At 48.5% G+C, this 17,410-nt stretch overlaps 1 protein-coding gene across 3 annotated transcripts in view; it reads left to right on the plus strand.

Moving 5' to 3' along the window:
• Positions 1-17,410, plus strand: part of PRKCZ (protein kinase C zeta) — a 1,951,357-nt gene that overhangs the window by 747,578 nt on the left and 1,186,369 nt on the right. Inside the window, exon 1 of one of the 3 annotated variants that reach the window (XM_069610176.1) lies at positions 16,573-16,810. The exons of 1 other annotated variant lie outside the window; for it this stretch is intronic. Coding sequence is in view for 1 of the 2 variants with exons in the window: in XM_069610175.1 (XP_069466276.1) it covers positions 17,186-17,216 (31 nt within the window). In the remaining variant the exon portion in view is untranslated. Of the gene's footprint in view, positions 1-16,572; positions 16,811-16,849; positions 17,217-17,410 lie in introns of those variants that run through there. One more of the 3 variants, XM_069610175.1, reaches the window with a different exon arrangement.

Here is a 17,410-nt window from a genome sequence, read left to right on the forward strand (position 1 = left end):
TAGTGGTCCTTGACTCTGAGCACTACCTCCTCCCTCCTAATGTCACAGGTCACCTCTTCCACACTGTAGGGGCAGGAAGAGTAAACCAGGAAACTCCCCCATGCCTTGTAAAAAAATCTTTTCTGGAGGAATACCGTTGCTGATGTCGAAGCAGCTGTTTGGGATTGGTCCCATGATTTCATTACCTAAATAAATAGAATAATGTTGGGCATCAACCGCCATTCCAATAATACTCTGCGCCCAAAGACATACTTCGAGGGTCGCTGTTATCCACCAATATTCGAATTGTGGTGTGTTCTACATCTACTAGAGGTTTTGGATTTCAATACAAACCTTGTTGTTGGAGATGGGGAATTTAGATTTATATATGCGCCCTGTTTGAGGTTCTGTCCTTGCTTAATTTTGAGGGGGAAAGTAAGTTGTTGCACCTGCCCTGGGATGGTAACCTCTTCTCGCACTTGAACCCCAACCGCATAAGGCAGCAATTGAGCCGACTGGAATGCTTTTTTAGTGTTGGCAGAGTCATGCGGTTACCCCCCAGTCGGGACCAGGCTGTGTCAATCAGTTTAAATGTGGGAATGGTCTGATCTTTTGGGAGTTTCCTGAATAATTATTCGTTGATGAAGATCCTTCCATTATTCAGGCATACTCTGGCGAGCATCGGCTCTTCCACCTCATTTAACTGAATGGGGGACAACTGCTTGCACTTTTTCTGAATGTCTGTTAGACTTTGAGCAGGTTCTTCCTTGTCTGGTTTCACAGGACTCCATGTTTCTTCTGATTTTGGACGGGTGTGAAATGTTAGGGTGTTCCCTTCCAGTGTGGATTGCCATTAAAACTGGGAGTAAGGTTTGTTTTACATGAATGCAGAAGGGTTCCCATCTACAGTTTGTTCTCCTACAGATATGACTGTGATGTCTGGGACTTGGTTATTCTTGAAATGGAACGCTACATTCTCAGAGCGTTGATCAATTACGTGACAGGTACCATTCAGGCTTACATAATTGGTACTCATGTTTAATTTTATAGGGCTGTTAGTCTGAGTTCAGAGGACCTGGTTTACACAGTGGATCAGAGGTGATAACCTCCTCAGGAGATCGCTCCCAGTAAATAAGGTGTGCCCTCTGGAGTCCCAACTATCGAAGGATGTTTCAGCCGATGTCGCAATTTATATTTCCAGATCTGCTGTCCCTTCAATGGAAATGTCATTCCCGTCGAAATTTTGGAGTTGTCCGGGAAATGGTGCGAGTGGAATTTAGTGGCTCTCCCCCATCCTGAGTTTAGTTGGTCAAAGGCCTTTTTGGACAGGAGGGTGCCTTGGGATCCAGTATGCACCAGAGCTAATAATTCACACTGATCCTGCACCTTGACCTGTGCATCAAATCTGCCTTCCTTCTCCTCCAAGGTGCAAAGAAAGTGTGAGTTATTTGACACCCCGGAGGTCATTGTCTTAATATTGAACTCCTACACTGTGTGATCTTGGCCAATTTTCTGTGTCGAGGTTCGGGAATCTGTAAATAAAAGAATGTGCTGCCCCCTCCGTTTCCATTCTGCCTGGCTCAGATGTTTGGGGTTGAATTGTTTCTGGTTCTGAGTCGGTCTCCACACTTACCCTGTCCGACTCAGGGTGTTTTGGGACCCATTTTTCTTTGGGAGGGATAATTCTGTTTTTGCTAGAGAAGGTCTGCTTACCAGAATCCTCCAGGGATTCTTCTTTCAAAGGGGATAATACAGAGTTCCTCCACAAAGTGGGTTATTTTTTGGCCTCTCCTACTTACCCTTTGCCCTTTCATTTCTAACATGTCGGGGGTAGAAATGACTCTTTCAGGCTGAGAGGTTTTTAGGGGTTCTGTTTGGGCGAGAAAGGAAGCTTCCTCTATGGCTTGGCATCTCCACACCACTGGGGGTTCCGGCGGTATTTTTGCTGTCATCAGGTTCTGGAACTCATAGATCCTGGTGGCCTTTTCAGTCACCCAATCCAGGTTCCTATGCTCGTGAAAATCACGCACCAACTGAGTAATTATGTATTTCAGGAGCACATGGTATGGGGTCAGGAAGCTCTTAATGGTCTGGATTTGCCTTATTGGGTCTTTCACAAATCCCTTGCTCTGTTTCCCTGTCTTTTTATTCTTCTGCACTGGGATCCATTCACCTTCTGACTCGGAACTACTGCTGGTACTCCCTTCCCTGTCTTCTAGGCACTCCCTATCTCTGAGAATGGTAATATCTCCCAGAATCACAGGGTCTGGAGTCCTCTCGTCTGGACCAAAGTGAACTGTCAGGGTCACTCTTGCTGGAGTTCATTTTAGGCCCAGGATAGAACCCACTTTCCTCATACCTCCTACCAGGAAGTTTGGGGAATTCCCCCACTTCCCCTGAATATACAGAGGTTTGTAGAATGCCCTTCCTAGGCTGAGGGTCTGGCTTTTCTCCTTCAGCGGGGCAAGGTGGTCTCTTTGTAGTCATGTCTTCAGCCAATCTAACTCCCTGACTTTCTCATCATAAGAGTTTTCATGCTCTGAAGTATTTAAAGTATTATTCCTTACTTCTAGGACACACTGGTCCGGCCCTTTTCCCTCTGTGTGGTGTAGATGAATATTTGTCCTTCTCAGACAAGGACTGGCCTTCTGGATCAGTAGGGCCAAACCTGGCAAAGTCCATCTGCCTCCTGTTCCCCTGTTCTTTGTTGGTGGCATACATGAGGTCAGTTCCCATTTGTACTAGGAGGTTGTAAATGACGGGCCTGGGGCCCTTGATGGAATGGGAAACTCGCCTTGTTCAGTGGGCCTTGTCCCATATCCTGATTGGTCAGAGTGCCTCAGAGCCTGTTTGAAATTCTCAAATTCGTTTGTGAGCCTCTCACTCCTGCTTCTCTATGTCCTTATTTCCTGTCGGTATTCAGAGAGCTGGATTTTTAATTCTGACACGAAGTCCTGATCTCATGCATCCTGCTCTGAGCTGCCACCCGCTCCTTTGTTTGCTGCACCTCATGCTGAAGTGTTTCATTCTCCCTCTGTGAGCCTTGTATGCTACGTGCATTTTCAAGGCGCTTTTCCTTCAGGAGACTAATCTTTCTCTTGCTCATCCCTACCATTCACTGCCTCTGATAGTTCTGCTTCTATTTGTCTTGCATGCCTTTTTAGCTCATTCCTTTCTTCTCTAATTCTGGTCAGTTCCTGAGAACCTAAGTGTTCCTTTTCTACCTTTATTTCCAACTGATTTATTCTCTGTAATAGGCCGCTGTTATCCTGATTCAAGAGGTCTTTTTCCTGAATCAGCTGCGTCCTCTGTTTCATAGTGCTTATACCTTGGTGCATTTCATCAAAAACCTTTTGTGAGTTCTTTTATTTAGTGATAAACTGACTATGTTCCCTTTCTAAGGTCTTGATTTGTGGCTTGAGGGGCATAATGTCATCTAACAGCCCTCTTATAAATAGTCTTATCATTAACCTAATGTAGCAGTGTGCTCCAATTTTCTATACACTCCTTATGTGCATTTTGCAGTGCAGAAAACTGTTTCACGCTCAACACACTTTTTTAACTTCTTTTTTAGTTCAATGAGATTCTGGGCCTGTGACAGGTCTCCAGCCTGATTCATCCGTCTAGCCTCACTATTTTGCCAGCGCTCTTTGACTAACAGAAAATGAAAATATAACTGAGCAGTTAGCTGAGTCATTTGTATCTGTTCATCATGAGCAGTTGTGGTCATATAAAATGCCTCAAATGCTGTGTGCAATATTCCACCTTTAAGCCAAATATTATTGCTTCAGTTTAGAGTACAATCCCAATTGCGCCAATCTAACAATGTATTTTTTGGTAGGTGAGAGCCAAAAAGATTGTAATTCCACGCTATTGTGTTGAAATTGAAAGTTTTTTTATTCAAACGGATATTTCAAGTGCTCAAATTTTTATAAACTCTACATATGTTTCACCCTTTTTACATTCAAAAGGGATCCTCGGGAGAGTTTCATATTCTTTTTCCAAATTCTGTGTTTGCTAATAAAGTAAATTTCCTTTCATCATGTTTAGATTATTCAGAAAGGTCCAGCTCTATTCAGTCACTGGCCTTGTCTTTGTAAATATATGAAAATGGTGAAGGATCGAATTGTCCTTTTCCCGGAGCATCAGATCTGATGCTGCGGCAAAAGGACAATTGGATTTGCCCAAAGAATCAAGTCCTCATTTCTGATTACCATCTCTGAATATACAAATATCATTGCTTACTGAGGTAACCTCCCACACAATTCTGGTTTGCCAGTTTCCAGCCTCATCCTCAACCCATTCTCTTTTAAGAAATAATTTTGCAGGAGTTGCTCCCTGGCTTCACCAATTTGTGCAGTAGTCCTTTTCACAATGGCTTTTGCACCTTAGTAAGACTTTCGTTATGCAGGGGCAAAAATCACTCTGTTCCTGCTTGATTTCCACACGCAAATCAATGCTAGCACAATCTTAATTTCGAGGGGATTGGGTCCTCCGACGTATTCCATATCTATGACATGTAATCACCACAGCTGTGCTGCTTCGGAAACTTTTTTCTGCGTCCTGCGTCGATGACGTCGATACGCCGTCGTCGAGGACCTCCTCCGACGTCATCCGATGTGATAAGTAGGACGCACGACGCCCATAGCCTGAGTTCCGTTTTTTCCGCGAACGTGTTGCTTCGTGTTTCTCGGTTCTAAGCCTCGACTCTTTGGAGTTCTGTTCTTTCTGGTTCTTCGAACCTGTTCGTTTGTGAATTTCCTTCGGCGATGTCTTCCACTTCGTCTTCAACCCCGCGTCCGGGCTTTAAGAAGTGCGGGGAGTGTGGGTCCAAGATGTCGGTGACTGACTCGCACGACGCCTGCCTCTGGTGCCTCGGGGAGGCCCACGACACGGATGACTGTATCGACTGCCAGTCGCTCACGTCCAAGGCCTTACGCGAACGTAAGAAGAAGTTGTCGGTAGGTCGGGTGTCCAAGCCCCGGAAGTCGAAGTCGGCGGGGGTTTCGACGGATGATTCGAGGGGTGACTCTCCGCGTCATCGTCGGAAGTCTCGTCGGTCTTCTTCTAGGAGTGGGTCTCGCCACTCCTCAGCCTCTTCGAGGCATTCTCGGAAGCGCCGTCACCGGTCGCCTTCCAGGTCCTCTTCCGAGGATTCTGCACGGCACGTCGGTTACCCCGCCAGCCGTGCGACGCCGGAGGATTGGGCTTCCTTCGGGAAGAAAATGTTGGCGATTCTTGAGTCGCAGGGTACTCAGCCGTCCGCGCCCCCGAGTGGGGTCGGCCGTGTGAGGTCGAGAGACGCCGCTCGCAAGAGTGGTCGGCACGAGTCACGGGAGCGGTCCCGTTCGGACAAGGAGGCTCGTTCTCGCCGTACCCGTTCCAGGTCCCGGTCCTCGACGCGTTCGAGACCGTGTGCTCCTGTGAAGTCTTCGAGGAAGACATCGACGTCTGAGGCGTCGAGGGCGTCGACAGGCTTTCTCGAGGCTCCGGCTTCGAGGACGTCGTCGAGGCCGTCGACGATCAGGTCGTCGAGGGACACGCTCGGGGCTCCGGCCTCGAGGGCTGTGTCGACGCCGCCGATACTGGAGGCGCTGCATCTGACGTCGACGCCGATTTCCTCGACGTCGACGCCGATCGGCGCCGTTGCCGGTTTTCTCGGCGTCGATTCGCTCGACGCCATCGATGCCTTTCGTGTCGGAGGTGCCCCGTGTCACGGGTGTGCCCCCTAGGAAGGCTCTGGTTATAAGAGCAAACACTCTCGGGTGCCTTTTCGCCGCCTGGAATATATTTCGGAGGCGGATGAGGATTCTGATGGCCTGGTTCCTAGTCGGGTGCCAGATGAAATTGTCTCGGGCCATAGTCAGTTTGACGATTTGAGGCAGTCACTGCATGATGCCAGTGGACTGGACACCTCTCCGGAGGTGGAATTTTGTAGGCCTGAGCCTGGCTCCCATGCCGATTCCTCGTACCGGCGCCTTATGGCTAGGGTGTCTGAGTATCTGGGATGGTCTGCTCCCCCAGGGGAGTTTGTGCAGGATGATCTGACGGACATCCTTGTTGTTGGTCCCCCAACTGACCCGGTACTGCCGTTCCATATGGCTTTACAGAGAAGGGTGGCGGCGGCTTGGACTGCTCCGGAGAGTCTCCCGGCGGTGGGCAGATCCTTGTCGCGTAAATACCGTCCAGCCAGTAGCGACCCCTGCTACTTGACCAGGCACCCCACTCCGGAAAGTTTGGTGGTGCAGGCGGCCACGGCCCCGGCAAAGCAGGCGTCGTACCCTACCATCCCTCCTGATAGGGACGACAAACGTTTTGATGGCTGGGCGAAGGTGTTTTCTTCTGGTGGTATGGCGCTTCAGGCGGCCAACTCCATTTGTGCCTTGTCACGTTTCACGCACACTCTGTGGAACTGTGTTGCGTTAGCGGCTGAACGTATTCCCGAAGGGGATGAACGGGATGGTTTCCTTTCTATGGTCCAGGATGGTAAGGATGCCATGTGTGAGTCCGTTCAGTCGGGTCTGGACTTGGCTGAATGCGTCAGTAGGTCCATGGCGGCGAGCACCGTGATACGCAGGTTTGCGTGGTTGCGGAAGTCGGGGTTTGCTCCTGATGTGCAGTCCCGGCTCCTCAACATGCCCTTTGATGGTGAACACCTTTTTGGCAGCAAGGCTGACGAGAGCCTTGAGAGGTTGCAGACCTCAAAAGCTGCAGCGAAGTCGTTGGGCGCTGCAGTTCGCCAACCTCCGCCTTTTCGTCCTAGGGGACAGCAGTGGAGGGGTGGTTCCTTTCGCTATTACTCATCCTTCAGTAAAGCGAGAGGAGCTGGCAGTCAAAGAGGCCAACGCAGGGGTACCAGAGGTGGACGACAGGGTACCCGTGGTGCCAAGGCCGCTCGGGCAGTTGCCTCTTTGCCCTCAGGTAACGCCGCAGCCGCTCCCACTCAGTCGTGAGGCCATGTCCCATGGTTCGCCGGTTGGGGGAAGGCTGGCGCAGCATCTTGTAGAGTGGCAAGCCATTACTTCAGATGTGTGGGTTCTGGAGATCATAACCCACGGCTACTGTCTTCCTTTTCGGCACAGGCCTCGCGACAATCCACCGGGGAACCTCTCTTTGCAGAGTCCGGATCCGCTCCTTGCGCAGGAAATTCAAGCCCTGCTGGAGAAAGGCGCCATAGAACTGGTGCCTGTAGCGGAGAGGAACAAGGGATGGTATTCCCCTTATTTTTTGGTTTCGAAGAAAGACGGGGGATTGAGACCCATCATGGACTTGCGCGGTTTGAACAAACTCCTCAGGAAGGACAAGTTCAAGATGGTTACTCTCTCTCAAGTTCTCCAGGCCCTTCAGCTTCAGGACTGGTTGGTGTCACTCGACCTCAAGGATGCTTACTTCCATGTGCCGATCCATCCCAAGCACAAGAAGTACCTGAGGTTCGCGGTTGGCGACTCGCACTTTCAGTTTCGGGTCCTGCCGTTCGGATTGACCTCCGCCCCGAGGGTTTTCACCAAGCTCATGGTGGTGGTGGCAGCGCATCTCAGGCAAGGGGGGATTCACGTCTACCCCTACCTGGACGATTGGTTGATCAGGGGGAGCTCTCCCGAGCAAGTCCTGGATCATCTATCGATCGCCTGTCGCTCCCTTCACAGGCTGGGCTTCTCCCTCAATTTAAAGAAGTCCCATTTGACACCAACACAGCGGCTCCAGTACATCGGAGCAGTGCTCGACACTTCCCTGGGGCAGTGTTTTCCTCCCCAGGTGAGGGCTCTTCACATTCAGCAGATGGTGCACAAGTTTCAGCATGCCCAGACGCTCCCAGCGTTCGAGTTCTTGAGGTTGCTCGGCCTCATGGCATCCTGCATTCTTCTGGTGCCAGAGGCTCGCCTGCGGATGAGATCTTTGCAGTGGGCACTCAAGACGCAATGGTCGCAGTCCTCCGGCAGGATGTCGGACTCGATTCAGGTGCCGTCCTCGGTCGCCCGGGACCTTCTGTGGTGGGCCGTCGTAGGCAACTTGATGAAGGTGGCTCCATTTTGGCTTCCCTGGCCGGAGGTGACGGTGGTGACGGATGCATCCCTCACGGGATGGGGAGCTCATGCCAACGGGCTGACGGTCAGCGGTCGTTGGTCTCCGTCGGAGTCCAGACTCCATATCAATCTGTTGGAGCTGAGGGCCGTCAGGCTAGCCCTGAAGGCTTTTCTGCCGTCTGTGCGAGGGAAGAATGTCCTGATCCTGACGGACAACACAGTGGCCATGCACTACCTCAACAAAAAGGGGGGGGCAGGGTCACTTCCTCTGTGCAGAGAGGCGATGCAGCTCGAGTTCTGGGCCATCCAGCAGGAAGTTTCGATCTCGGCAGTATATCTGGCCGGAGCCGAAAACGTGACGGCGGACGCTCTGAGCAGGCAGAGCGCTATCTCTCACGAGTGGGAGTTGGCTCAGGAGATTCTCCTGGAGATCTTCGCCCTTTGGGGGACCCCTCAAGTGGACCTCTTCGCCTCCAGTGTCAACCGGAAGTGCGAAAGGTTTTGCTCGCGGGAATTTCCTCCAGAAGGAGCCTTAGGAGACGCGTTCGTGGTGGAGTGGTCATTCCCGCTGCTGTACGCGTTTCCTCCAGTCCCCGTCATCCCGCAAGTGCTGCGGAGGTTACGGAAGTTCGGTTCCCGGATGTTAGGGAGAATTCTCTGTTTAGGCTGAATTTCCCTCCCTAGTGAGTCCCCCAGCAGCTTTGCTGGATTTCTGGGGTTTAATTTTTTCTCCTGCCAAGAGTGAGACTCTTTTACCCTCACTCTTAGACATGTTGGACTGTGTTATCTTGGACAAACCTTGTGTTGAATGGGCTATGGGGTCTTTTACTCCATAGGGCCTCATGTATTTTTGTGATGTGGGTTACACAGCACCCTCTGTGCCGTGACCCAGGGGTGTCCTAGGGACCCCCCAACATAGACTCCATACCCTGGGACTGACTACTGTCTCCCAGGGCATGTAAAGTCACCAAAGACTTTGCTAGTCTTGAATCCTGAACAGAACCAGTACAAACCATCATATTGTGGACGTACTGGCTGGGGCAATTCGATTGCCCCAGGGTCTGTTAGTCGAGGGGGCACGTCTCCGTCCCCCCTGATCGAGTTTTGGCTGGTGGCAGTGGAAACTACGTTTTATATTCGACCGCGAATATTTTCCTATGGGATTTCCCATTGTTTTAGGCTAACACATTTAATTATTTATTTACGGTAGCCTTAAACATACCACCGGTTTATATATTTATTTTTATAACTCCGGTTGGGACTTTTTGCCAAAACTTGATTCTAAAATGGCGTTGGTGTTCGCCTCTGTAACTCTGACCCAAAGTGGAGCCCTTTGTTCCACTTTTGGCGGGCTTCTCCACAGAAGCCCTCCAAAGTGGTGCCACTCTGTGTGGGGTACTTAGGAGGGGTGGAGGGGGGTTTAGGCACCCTGGACTGAGTTACCTAGGTAACTCAAGTCGCACTCCGTCCTGATTGGCCCAAGTGGTGAGCCGGCCGGCTCACCACTTAGCATGTTTGAGTGACAGCTAGGCTGGGTGAATGGGGGTTTGCTGCATAAAAGCAGGGCTTTGGGGACTGGAACTTCAGAAGTCGCCACAGGACCAAGAATCCGACGAGGGAAGAGCTGAGCCGACCTGCTTCGACGACACCACCCGGTGGAGCCCTGCTGAACCGTCTCACCACTTTTCCCGACGACCGAGGAGAACTCTTAACGGAGTGGCTCCTTCCCTTGACTGGTGGGGACAACCAGTTTTCGCCTTCTTTTCGCTTCTCGAGGTATCTCGTGGCCGCCTTGCCAGTGCCAAGCACCCCGGCAACCGGAACCCCACCACTTTTACCCCAAACCACGAAAGTCGGTACAACCCTTCAACCGGAGGACTCCGCGGCTGGTTTCTTCCCGGGCAGTGCAACGACCTTCTTCTTCTGCTCTTCAGCGAGAACTTCTTCTCCCCTGACCGACGTCGAGCCTTGCTGCCACTGCCTGGAACAACTGCCACCGCTGGAGGATCCTTTCCACTTAAGGTACCGTGTTCCGCCTGGCTTCCCTTGCCACCGACTGTACGGGGTAGATTTAGCCCCCGGCTTTCGAACCTGGGAGTGCCTGGGACACCCTGGCTAAACTTTCTAAGCCACTCTAAACTCTTTCTAACTCTTTGCAAGACTTTGAATCCTTAACAACAGTGTGATCTTGGGCACATTTTCGCTCCGACTACTCTAAGAGTGGGCCCTGCCTAGTGACTTTTGCTCACCTGTGACTTTGTGCTTCTGTGAGTCTATTGCAAGTGTTCTGGACCTTAGAGTGGTGTGTTTAACCCATTCCTGTTTCTTTTTACCCCTTTCTTGAACCTACTAGAGTGTCATCTAACGTTAAGCGCTCACCTCTGTTTTAATTATGTGGTGTTAACTTAGAGTTGTCTAGATAGGAGTAAGGGTTGGAACTGCTTTCATTATAACTGTGTTTGAAGTGTTTTTACTATATTTTGCTAGAGTGTTTTTAACTTATGTGTATTTTAAATAAATAACTATATACTTTTGAAACCAAGCTCTGGTCAGTGTTTGCTTGTGCTATTGTGTCTGAGTACATATTGTGTATACTTTGCATACTGCCTAACTCTTCTTGAGAGAAGTCTGACTGCTCAGCCACAGCTACCAGGTAAATCTGGGTGGTACAGACTGCTACCAAAGGGGTTTACTGCTCTACCTGTAGTCTTAAATCTTTTGCAGTGTTCCCCAAGGGAACTGCACAGGTTTCTGCCTAACACCGGATGATCCTCATTGCCCCGGCGTGGGCTCGGAGGACGTGGTACCCGGACCTTCTCGACTTATCCATCTGCCCTCCACGTCGTCTTCCCTACCGAGACGATCTGCTCTCACGGGAGGGGGGTCAGGTTCTCCATCCAGAGGTCAGATCCCTCAACCTTCACGCTTGGCTTCTGAAAGGTTGAGGTATAAGGATTGGGACCTCCCTGCGGACGTGATGGAGGTGTTGCTTTCGGCCCGAAGGCCGGCAACAAAGTCTCTGTACCGTTGCCGTTGGCGTAAGTTCTGCGACTGGTGCAGAGTTCAGAATGTGGATCCTTTTGCATGTGACATCCCCATGGTTCTGTCCTTTTTACTTTCTTTGGCCCACAGGGGCTTGCAAGTGGGTACCGTTAAGGGTTACCTGGCGGCGCTGTCCCTCTTTAAGCGCTCGTCTGAAGAGTGTTCTTACTTTAAAATCCCTTTGATTTCACAGTTCCTGAAAGGGCTCACTAATGTGTTCTCTCCGTCACCTTTCCTGGTGCCCGGTTGGGATTTGAACTTGGTTCTTAAGTTTCTTATGGGTGCTCCGTTTGAGCCTTTACATTCTTGCCCTTTGAGGCTGTTAACTCTGAAAACTGTGTTTTTAGTTGCGGTTACTTCCGCTCGCAGAGTGAGTGAGTTACAGGCACTTTCAGTTAAGCCTCCCTTCACTGTATTTCACAAGGACAGGGTTGTCCTTAGAGTTCGTCCTTCTTTTCTTCCGAAGGTAGTGACGGAATTTCATTTGGCCCAGAAGGTTGTTCTTCCGGCATTCTATCCTCCTCCGCATCCTGGTAAGGAAGAGGAGAGGCTCCATAGGCTTGATCCTAAGTGAGCTTTAAGCTTTTATGTTTCACGCATGTCCCGGGTCAGAGTGGATGATCAACTCTTTATTGGTTACGCTGGAAAGCGTTTGGGGCAAGCTGTGACGAAACAGACTTTGTCTCGCTGGATTATTTTGGCCATCTCGGAGTGCTACCGTTTGGCGGGTAAGAACCCACCGGCTGGCTTGCGGGCCCATTCTACCAGGGGTATGGCTGCGTCTACTGCCCTGCAGAGGGGTGTTCCTATTCGCAACATCTGTGATGCAGCCACCTGGGCTTCAGTACATACATTTGTACGTCACTATTCCCTTGATTCCATCCGGGCACAGGATCTGGCCTTTGGCAAGGCGGTCCTTTGCTCTGCTATTTGATTGGCTATTCTACATTTTGATTCTAAATTCTTTCCCTCCTCCTTGCTTTGGTACTGCTTTGGGAGTCTGTCATAGATATGGAATACGTCGGAGGACCCAATCCCCTCGAAGGACAAGTTACTTTCTTACCTGGTAACGTTCTTTCGATGGGATGGTCCGACGACGTATTCCATATCGCTCCCGCCCGGCCTTCCCCGCTGCAGAATTTCTTTTGCGATTGCAGCTTACGTTCCGCAAGGCTTTGTGTCTGACTGGCAGTTGACTTATGTCACACGTTCTGGGGGAAAAAACTACAACTGAGGCTATGGGCGTCGTGCGTCCTACTTATCACATCGGATGACGTCGGACGTCGGAGGAGGTCCTCGACGACGGCGTATCGACGTCATCGACGCAGGACGCAGACGCCGAAAAAAGTTTCCGAAGCAGCACAGCTGTGGTGATTACATGTCATAGATATGGAATAACGTCGTCGGACCATCCCATCGAAAGAACGTTACCAGGTAAGAAAGTAACTTGTTCTTTTCACCTCTACACCTCCCTGGAACTCGGGGGTCAAGTCCTTGCTGCACTTTAACAAAACTAAGATGACTTTCCCTCCACTTTAATGCATTACATCAAAATGAAAAGTCTGTCCCAATGCACTTTCTCGTAAGTCAGAAATAGCTAGCTAAATCCCGAACATGAGCCCCCAATTTGTAACATTTTATTGAGAAGCCACTCTCAACACAGGGAGTTCCTTCCCGCCCCACTCAAGGTGTGATGCAACAAACTGTTTTATGGAATTATTTTATTCAGCCCTACTTCAGACACATATCATGCCCCTTGGATCTCTCCCCCTGAGCTACCAATGAACCAAGAACCAGGCAGGTGTACAGAAAATATTAAAGTAATAGAACCACACTGAACTAGATGTGCCACCTTCTTTGCTGCTCACCATTAACTTCTTGTTACATGAATCAATTACACAAATTAGTTCACCAAAAACACAAATCACCATTCTTTACTTTCTACAAATTTCACTTCAAGAAATAAACTGATCAATAACCAAAACACTTGTAAGTGTAGTGCTGTGCAATTATGATTTTCCTGCAGGCTTAACAGGCTTAGCAGTAGGATTTCAAGATTGGTACAAATACATAAGAGAATTATGATTTCACCCACACTTTTGTTTTAAAATAAACACAATGATTTAGCGGTTTGTTTTTCAGACCCCCCAACCTCCCTACTTTGGTCTGTGTTGGGGAAGGCTGACAAAATAAATTGAATGATTTGGGGAATTGTGGATTTCAGACCCCATTCTACTGAAAGGCCTGTGTAAGGCGAAAGTTGGACAAAAAGATTGGACTGATTTAAGAAAAAAGACACTCTTCCTTAAAGAAGTCTGCGTCAACGGGACAAAAACGATTACCCAGGTAAATGATAGGCTATAGTTTTTCAGCACACTGGGAAGTATGCTTTGTTCATTTTGAATTTTGACAATACTCACCCATAGTGTTCCACCAAATGGGGAATTAATTAAATTGATCTTTTTAGTTAAGTAGGCTAAGGATCTACAGTTTTGTCCCACACCCATTATAAAGGGAAAAGGATTTAAGGCAAGCCGACTCCTCTCCTTTTGGTTTCCCAGGGGTCAGTTCTGCTTACATAGAAAGCCTCTTTTTAAAGTTCAGTACAGCCAGCTGCATGCCAGGACCCTCTGGAAAGATGGGGCAGGAGTCTGGTCACTCCGCTGTCAAGGATGGCCTCTGGCTCTGCATCATAGGACCCAGTCAGCTGTTAGGCCTTCCTAGAAATAGACCGCTCCACCCAGATGCACTCTCAGCAATCCACTCTGGTGTTTCCTTGCAGCTGTCGGATGTTAAGTTTCATCAGCGCTCTTCAATGGTAGATTTCAGCAGTTCTGCCCCTTCCTCATAGTACAGTCCTCCTTAGATAGCAGTGAGGACCTCACCAATTTTACAATCTTGGGGTAGTATCCTGCAGGAGGTCACACAACTAGGATTGGACAGTTACCCTTCTCTCTCCTCTGAAACCCAAACTCCCAGTCAGGATTGATTATGGGGTCTGGAGCAGACATATGACAGCTTAATTTACAAGCGCCATTTGTTCTCATGTCACATTTTTTGCAAACATCTAGTTGCGTGGCAACATATTATAATTGTACTAATAACTGTCATAATATTCATATTTTCTGATTCCGCTAATTATGGTGAATTAAATAAGACCGCCAGGTCTGCACCATGTTGCACGGCCATGTGGCACTTTTCTGCCCTTTTCACAGAAAGTATAACAGTTATGAATATGTACCTTATTATCCATATTCCCAATTTCACCCTCCACCCATTCACCAACTCTCACATTTGGAACATTTTTAGATGAGCCAGAAGCACATTTTAGATGGCCATTACAGTTCCCTGAGTCGCAGGTGGGTGAATTTTAGACCTCCAAATCGCCTGGAAATTACCTAAAACATGGTACATCAATGAAGAAAATCTACCTTCTGGTTTCTGGGAAAAGGCCCCAAGTAATAATAGTCCTTTTAAATTAATTGTACATCTGTATGTTCAGCAACTGGAGAGATCTGCTTCATTCAGCACAGCCATCTGTCTCCCTGGGACAGCTTGTGACCAGAGGTTTTTTTATGAGTCTCCTTAAGTTGCTAGTTTGTTCTTTGAAGTTGCAGCCCCCAGTCGTCACGCCTTTTAGTCATGCTTCAGCCAATGGGAACTTGTCCTGCAGTAACTGCCTTCAGAGCCAGCAAGTCTGGGGAACACTGGGCTTTCCACACCTTTAACAGGACACAGTTTATTTAACAGGACACACTTTATTGCAGTTGTAATTAAATGGGGGATGCCACTTTAAAATGTGGGAGTTCGTGGTGACGTGTCCAACAGCCAGCAAACAGGTTTTCCTAGCAACACATTTTCATGAAAATAAAGTGGCTTTTCAAATGTCAGTGGTATTTTGTATGTGTGAAACATAATATGCATTACTTTTTTCATCACGCACCATTTCTTTTTCCCTGACATCTTTCCTGTTAGCAGTATATTTACACATGTAAAGCCGTTTTGGTGTCAGTGTTGAAAAATCCTGCTTTTCGTGTGAAAGGGACTTCTGTTTGGGGCCTTTGAATGCACCCTCAGTAGGGTAGGTATCAAGCAACTCTCCCTTCCTAGTTCCTGATCTGCATGGTGGAGCCAGAGCACCACCATCCTGCTGCCTCATATGTTCTCGACGTATGGGAAGCGCAGGAGAGTCCTCTGGGGGCTTATGGGCCTATAGTACCCTGGCATGCATGCCCAATGCGCCATCCAAGGCTGGGGACAAAAAACTCATTAGGCCTATCTTCGCCCAATGGGCATGTGCTTCTGGAACCATTATGTTCTAGCAACCCCTGCAGGGAACATATATATAACATATATATATATATATAACATATATATATATATATAACATATATATATATATATGTGTGTGTACACACACACTCTCTCTCTCTCTCTCTCTCTCTCTCTCTGTGTCTCTCTCTCTCTCTCTCTCTCTCTCTCTCTCGAAGCTTCACGCCACACTCTACCAGCCTCCTCCCAACGATAACTACTAAACGCTCCTGAACGATGCCTCCGGCCATCGCCTATCATGAAGCAACACACACTTCACTGCACGCTTCTGAATATGTAAATTCTTACCTGCAGCACTGTACAACTTTTCCGATTTGCCTTAAACCACCTTTTTTAGTAGCAATAGCCTTGCCCTTCTATGTGCTCTTCCCTACCATGCTACCCCCTCTCTTAGAGTTCCTAAAGTGTTGAGAGACCCTGCTGATGCTGTGTTGTTGAAGATCCAATATCCTAACACTGCGTTGTGGACTATTGTGCACAGCACCTTGAAAATCTCATAGGATAGACTCCACCGCAGCACTTTTACAAACATGCATCTAGAGTTAAGGTCCTTTCGTACTGGGAGGGCTCAGTGTGATAAGTACTAGAGATGTCAGAGTGCTGCAAAGACATGACATAAGTACAGTCGTGCACTTATGCATTGCTTCAGCCAAGATTCCTACCCCATCACTAATTGTCACCATCACGACTCTCCCACATCTTTCTACACGATCTTGCCCGTGTCCGTCTCCCCAAGCTGATTTTTCAGTTGACCTTGTATAGCACCCTCCTTTTCACTTAAAACAAAAAAAAATCGAATACCCATGTGACAGTTATGTGTTTTTACGCAACATTGAGTGTTTTGTTATACTTCCCTTTGTGAAAGACCTGCTTTGTAGTTATGACTGTTTTAAAACCAGCAGACCACCCAGAACCTTTTTCTGTTTGGTGTTTTTATTATTGTAGCTCTGGTTTACATAATGCCTCCTTGTGAATTGTATCATGGTTGAGAACAGCACAATTACAAAAGAGCTGTTGTTTGCCTTATTTCCTGCTTTGGATTGCTCTGATCTGTTGGTTTCGGTGCAGCTCGCAACCTCGCATTGGAGCCACGCTTGCGTTTCATTCTGTATTGTTCTATCACGGCAGCTCCTTGACATCCAGGCCATGTTTTAGTCGGTGCTCAGCTGTTAGTTACAGCCTCTCCAGGGAAGCCAGTACCACCCGTGCCTGGATATGAGAGGCAGCGATGAGAAAGGGAGGACACGGGATAACCAGTCTTCCATTACATATTTGCTCCTAATGTCTCTGGCTGCTCTTGCATATTGCCCTTGGTGTCCAGTGATAGTGAAATTTCATCCCCATTCACATAAAGAGAGTGACAGTGTTCCATTTCATGTGTTCTGCATTGTGAAACAGAATTACTTGCTGAGGAGGCTAAGGAATAAGACCCAGTGAGTAATGCCTTCGTTTCTCTATAGATCTTGCTGGTCTAAATTGCCCACCGGTGCCGGCTGTGGCGTGTTGCGTCTGTGTGTGTGTGCGTGCGTGCATGCGATGCAGTAGCTAATAGAAGTCAGCATTTTGGTTATCATGTAGTCGCTTTGCCTACAGCCCTCCTCTGCATCCGTGGGTTGTTACAAATACAGATACCGCTGGTGTCTTTTGCGTGTGTGTGCGTTTGGGGATGTGGCTGGCAGATTCGCTGAGAGAACTGGAAGGACAATCTCAGTGAGAAGGCTGCTTTTTGCTGCTGGATGATGGATTTTTAGAAGAAGAAAGCATTCGGGAACATGCAGAATGGCTGATGCTGCCGATAAGGGAGATTCATGACCGACATGTATCCAAAGAAATCGGATGGTATGTATTAAGTGCCCGCTTTCATAGGATGGTTGTTAGTGGCATTGTGGGCGAACGTTTTTTTCTGAATGTCATTTAGGAAAGAGCTCGTCTGCTACCTTGTAATAATCTTATGTATATACTCGGCTTCCCTGCCAAGTCATGGTAAATATTGCTTTATGCGCGCAGCAATTACCCAAATGCATAATATGTAC

Source organism: Ambystoma mexicanum, chromosome 8 (genome assembly GCF_040938575.1).
Source record: "Ambystoma mexicanum isolate Mex_15411 chromosome 8, UKY_AmexF1_1, whole genome shotgun sequence".
NCBI lineage: Eukaryota > Metazoa > Chordata > Amphibia > Caudata > Ambystomatidae > Ambystoma > Ambystoma mexicanum.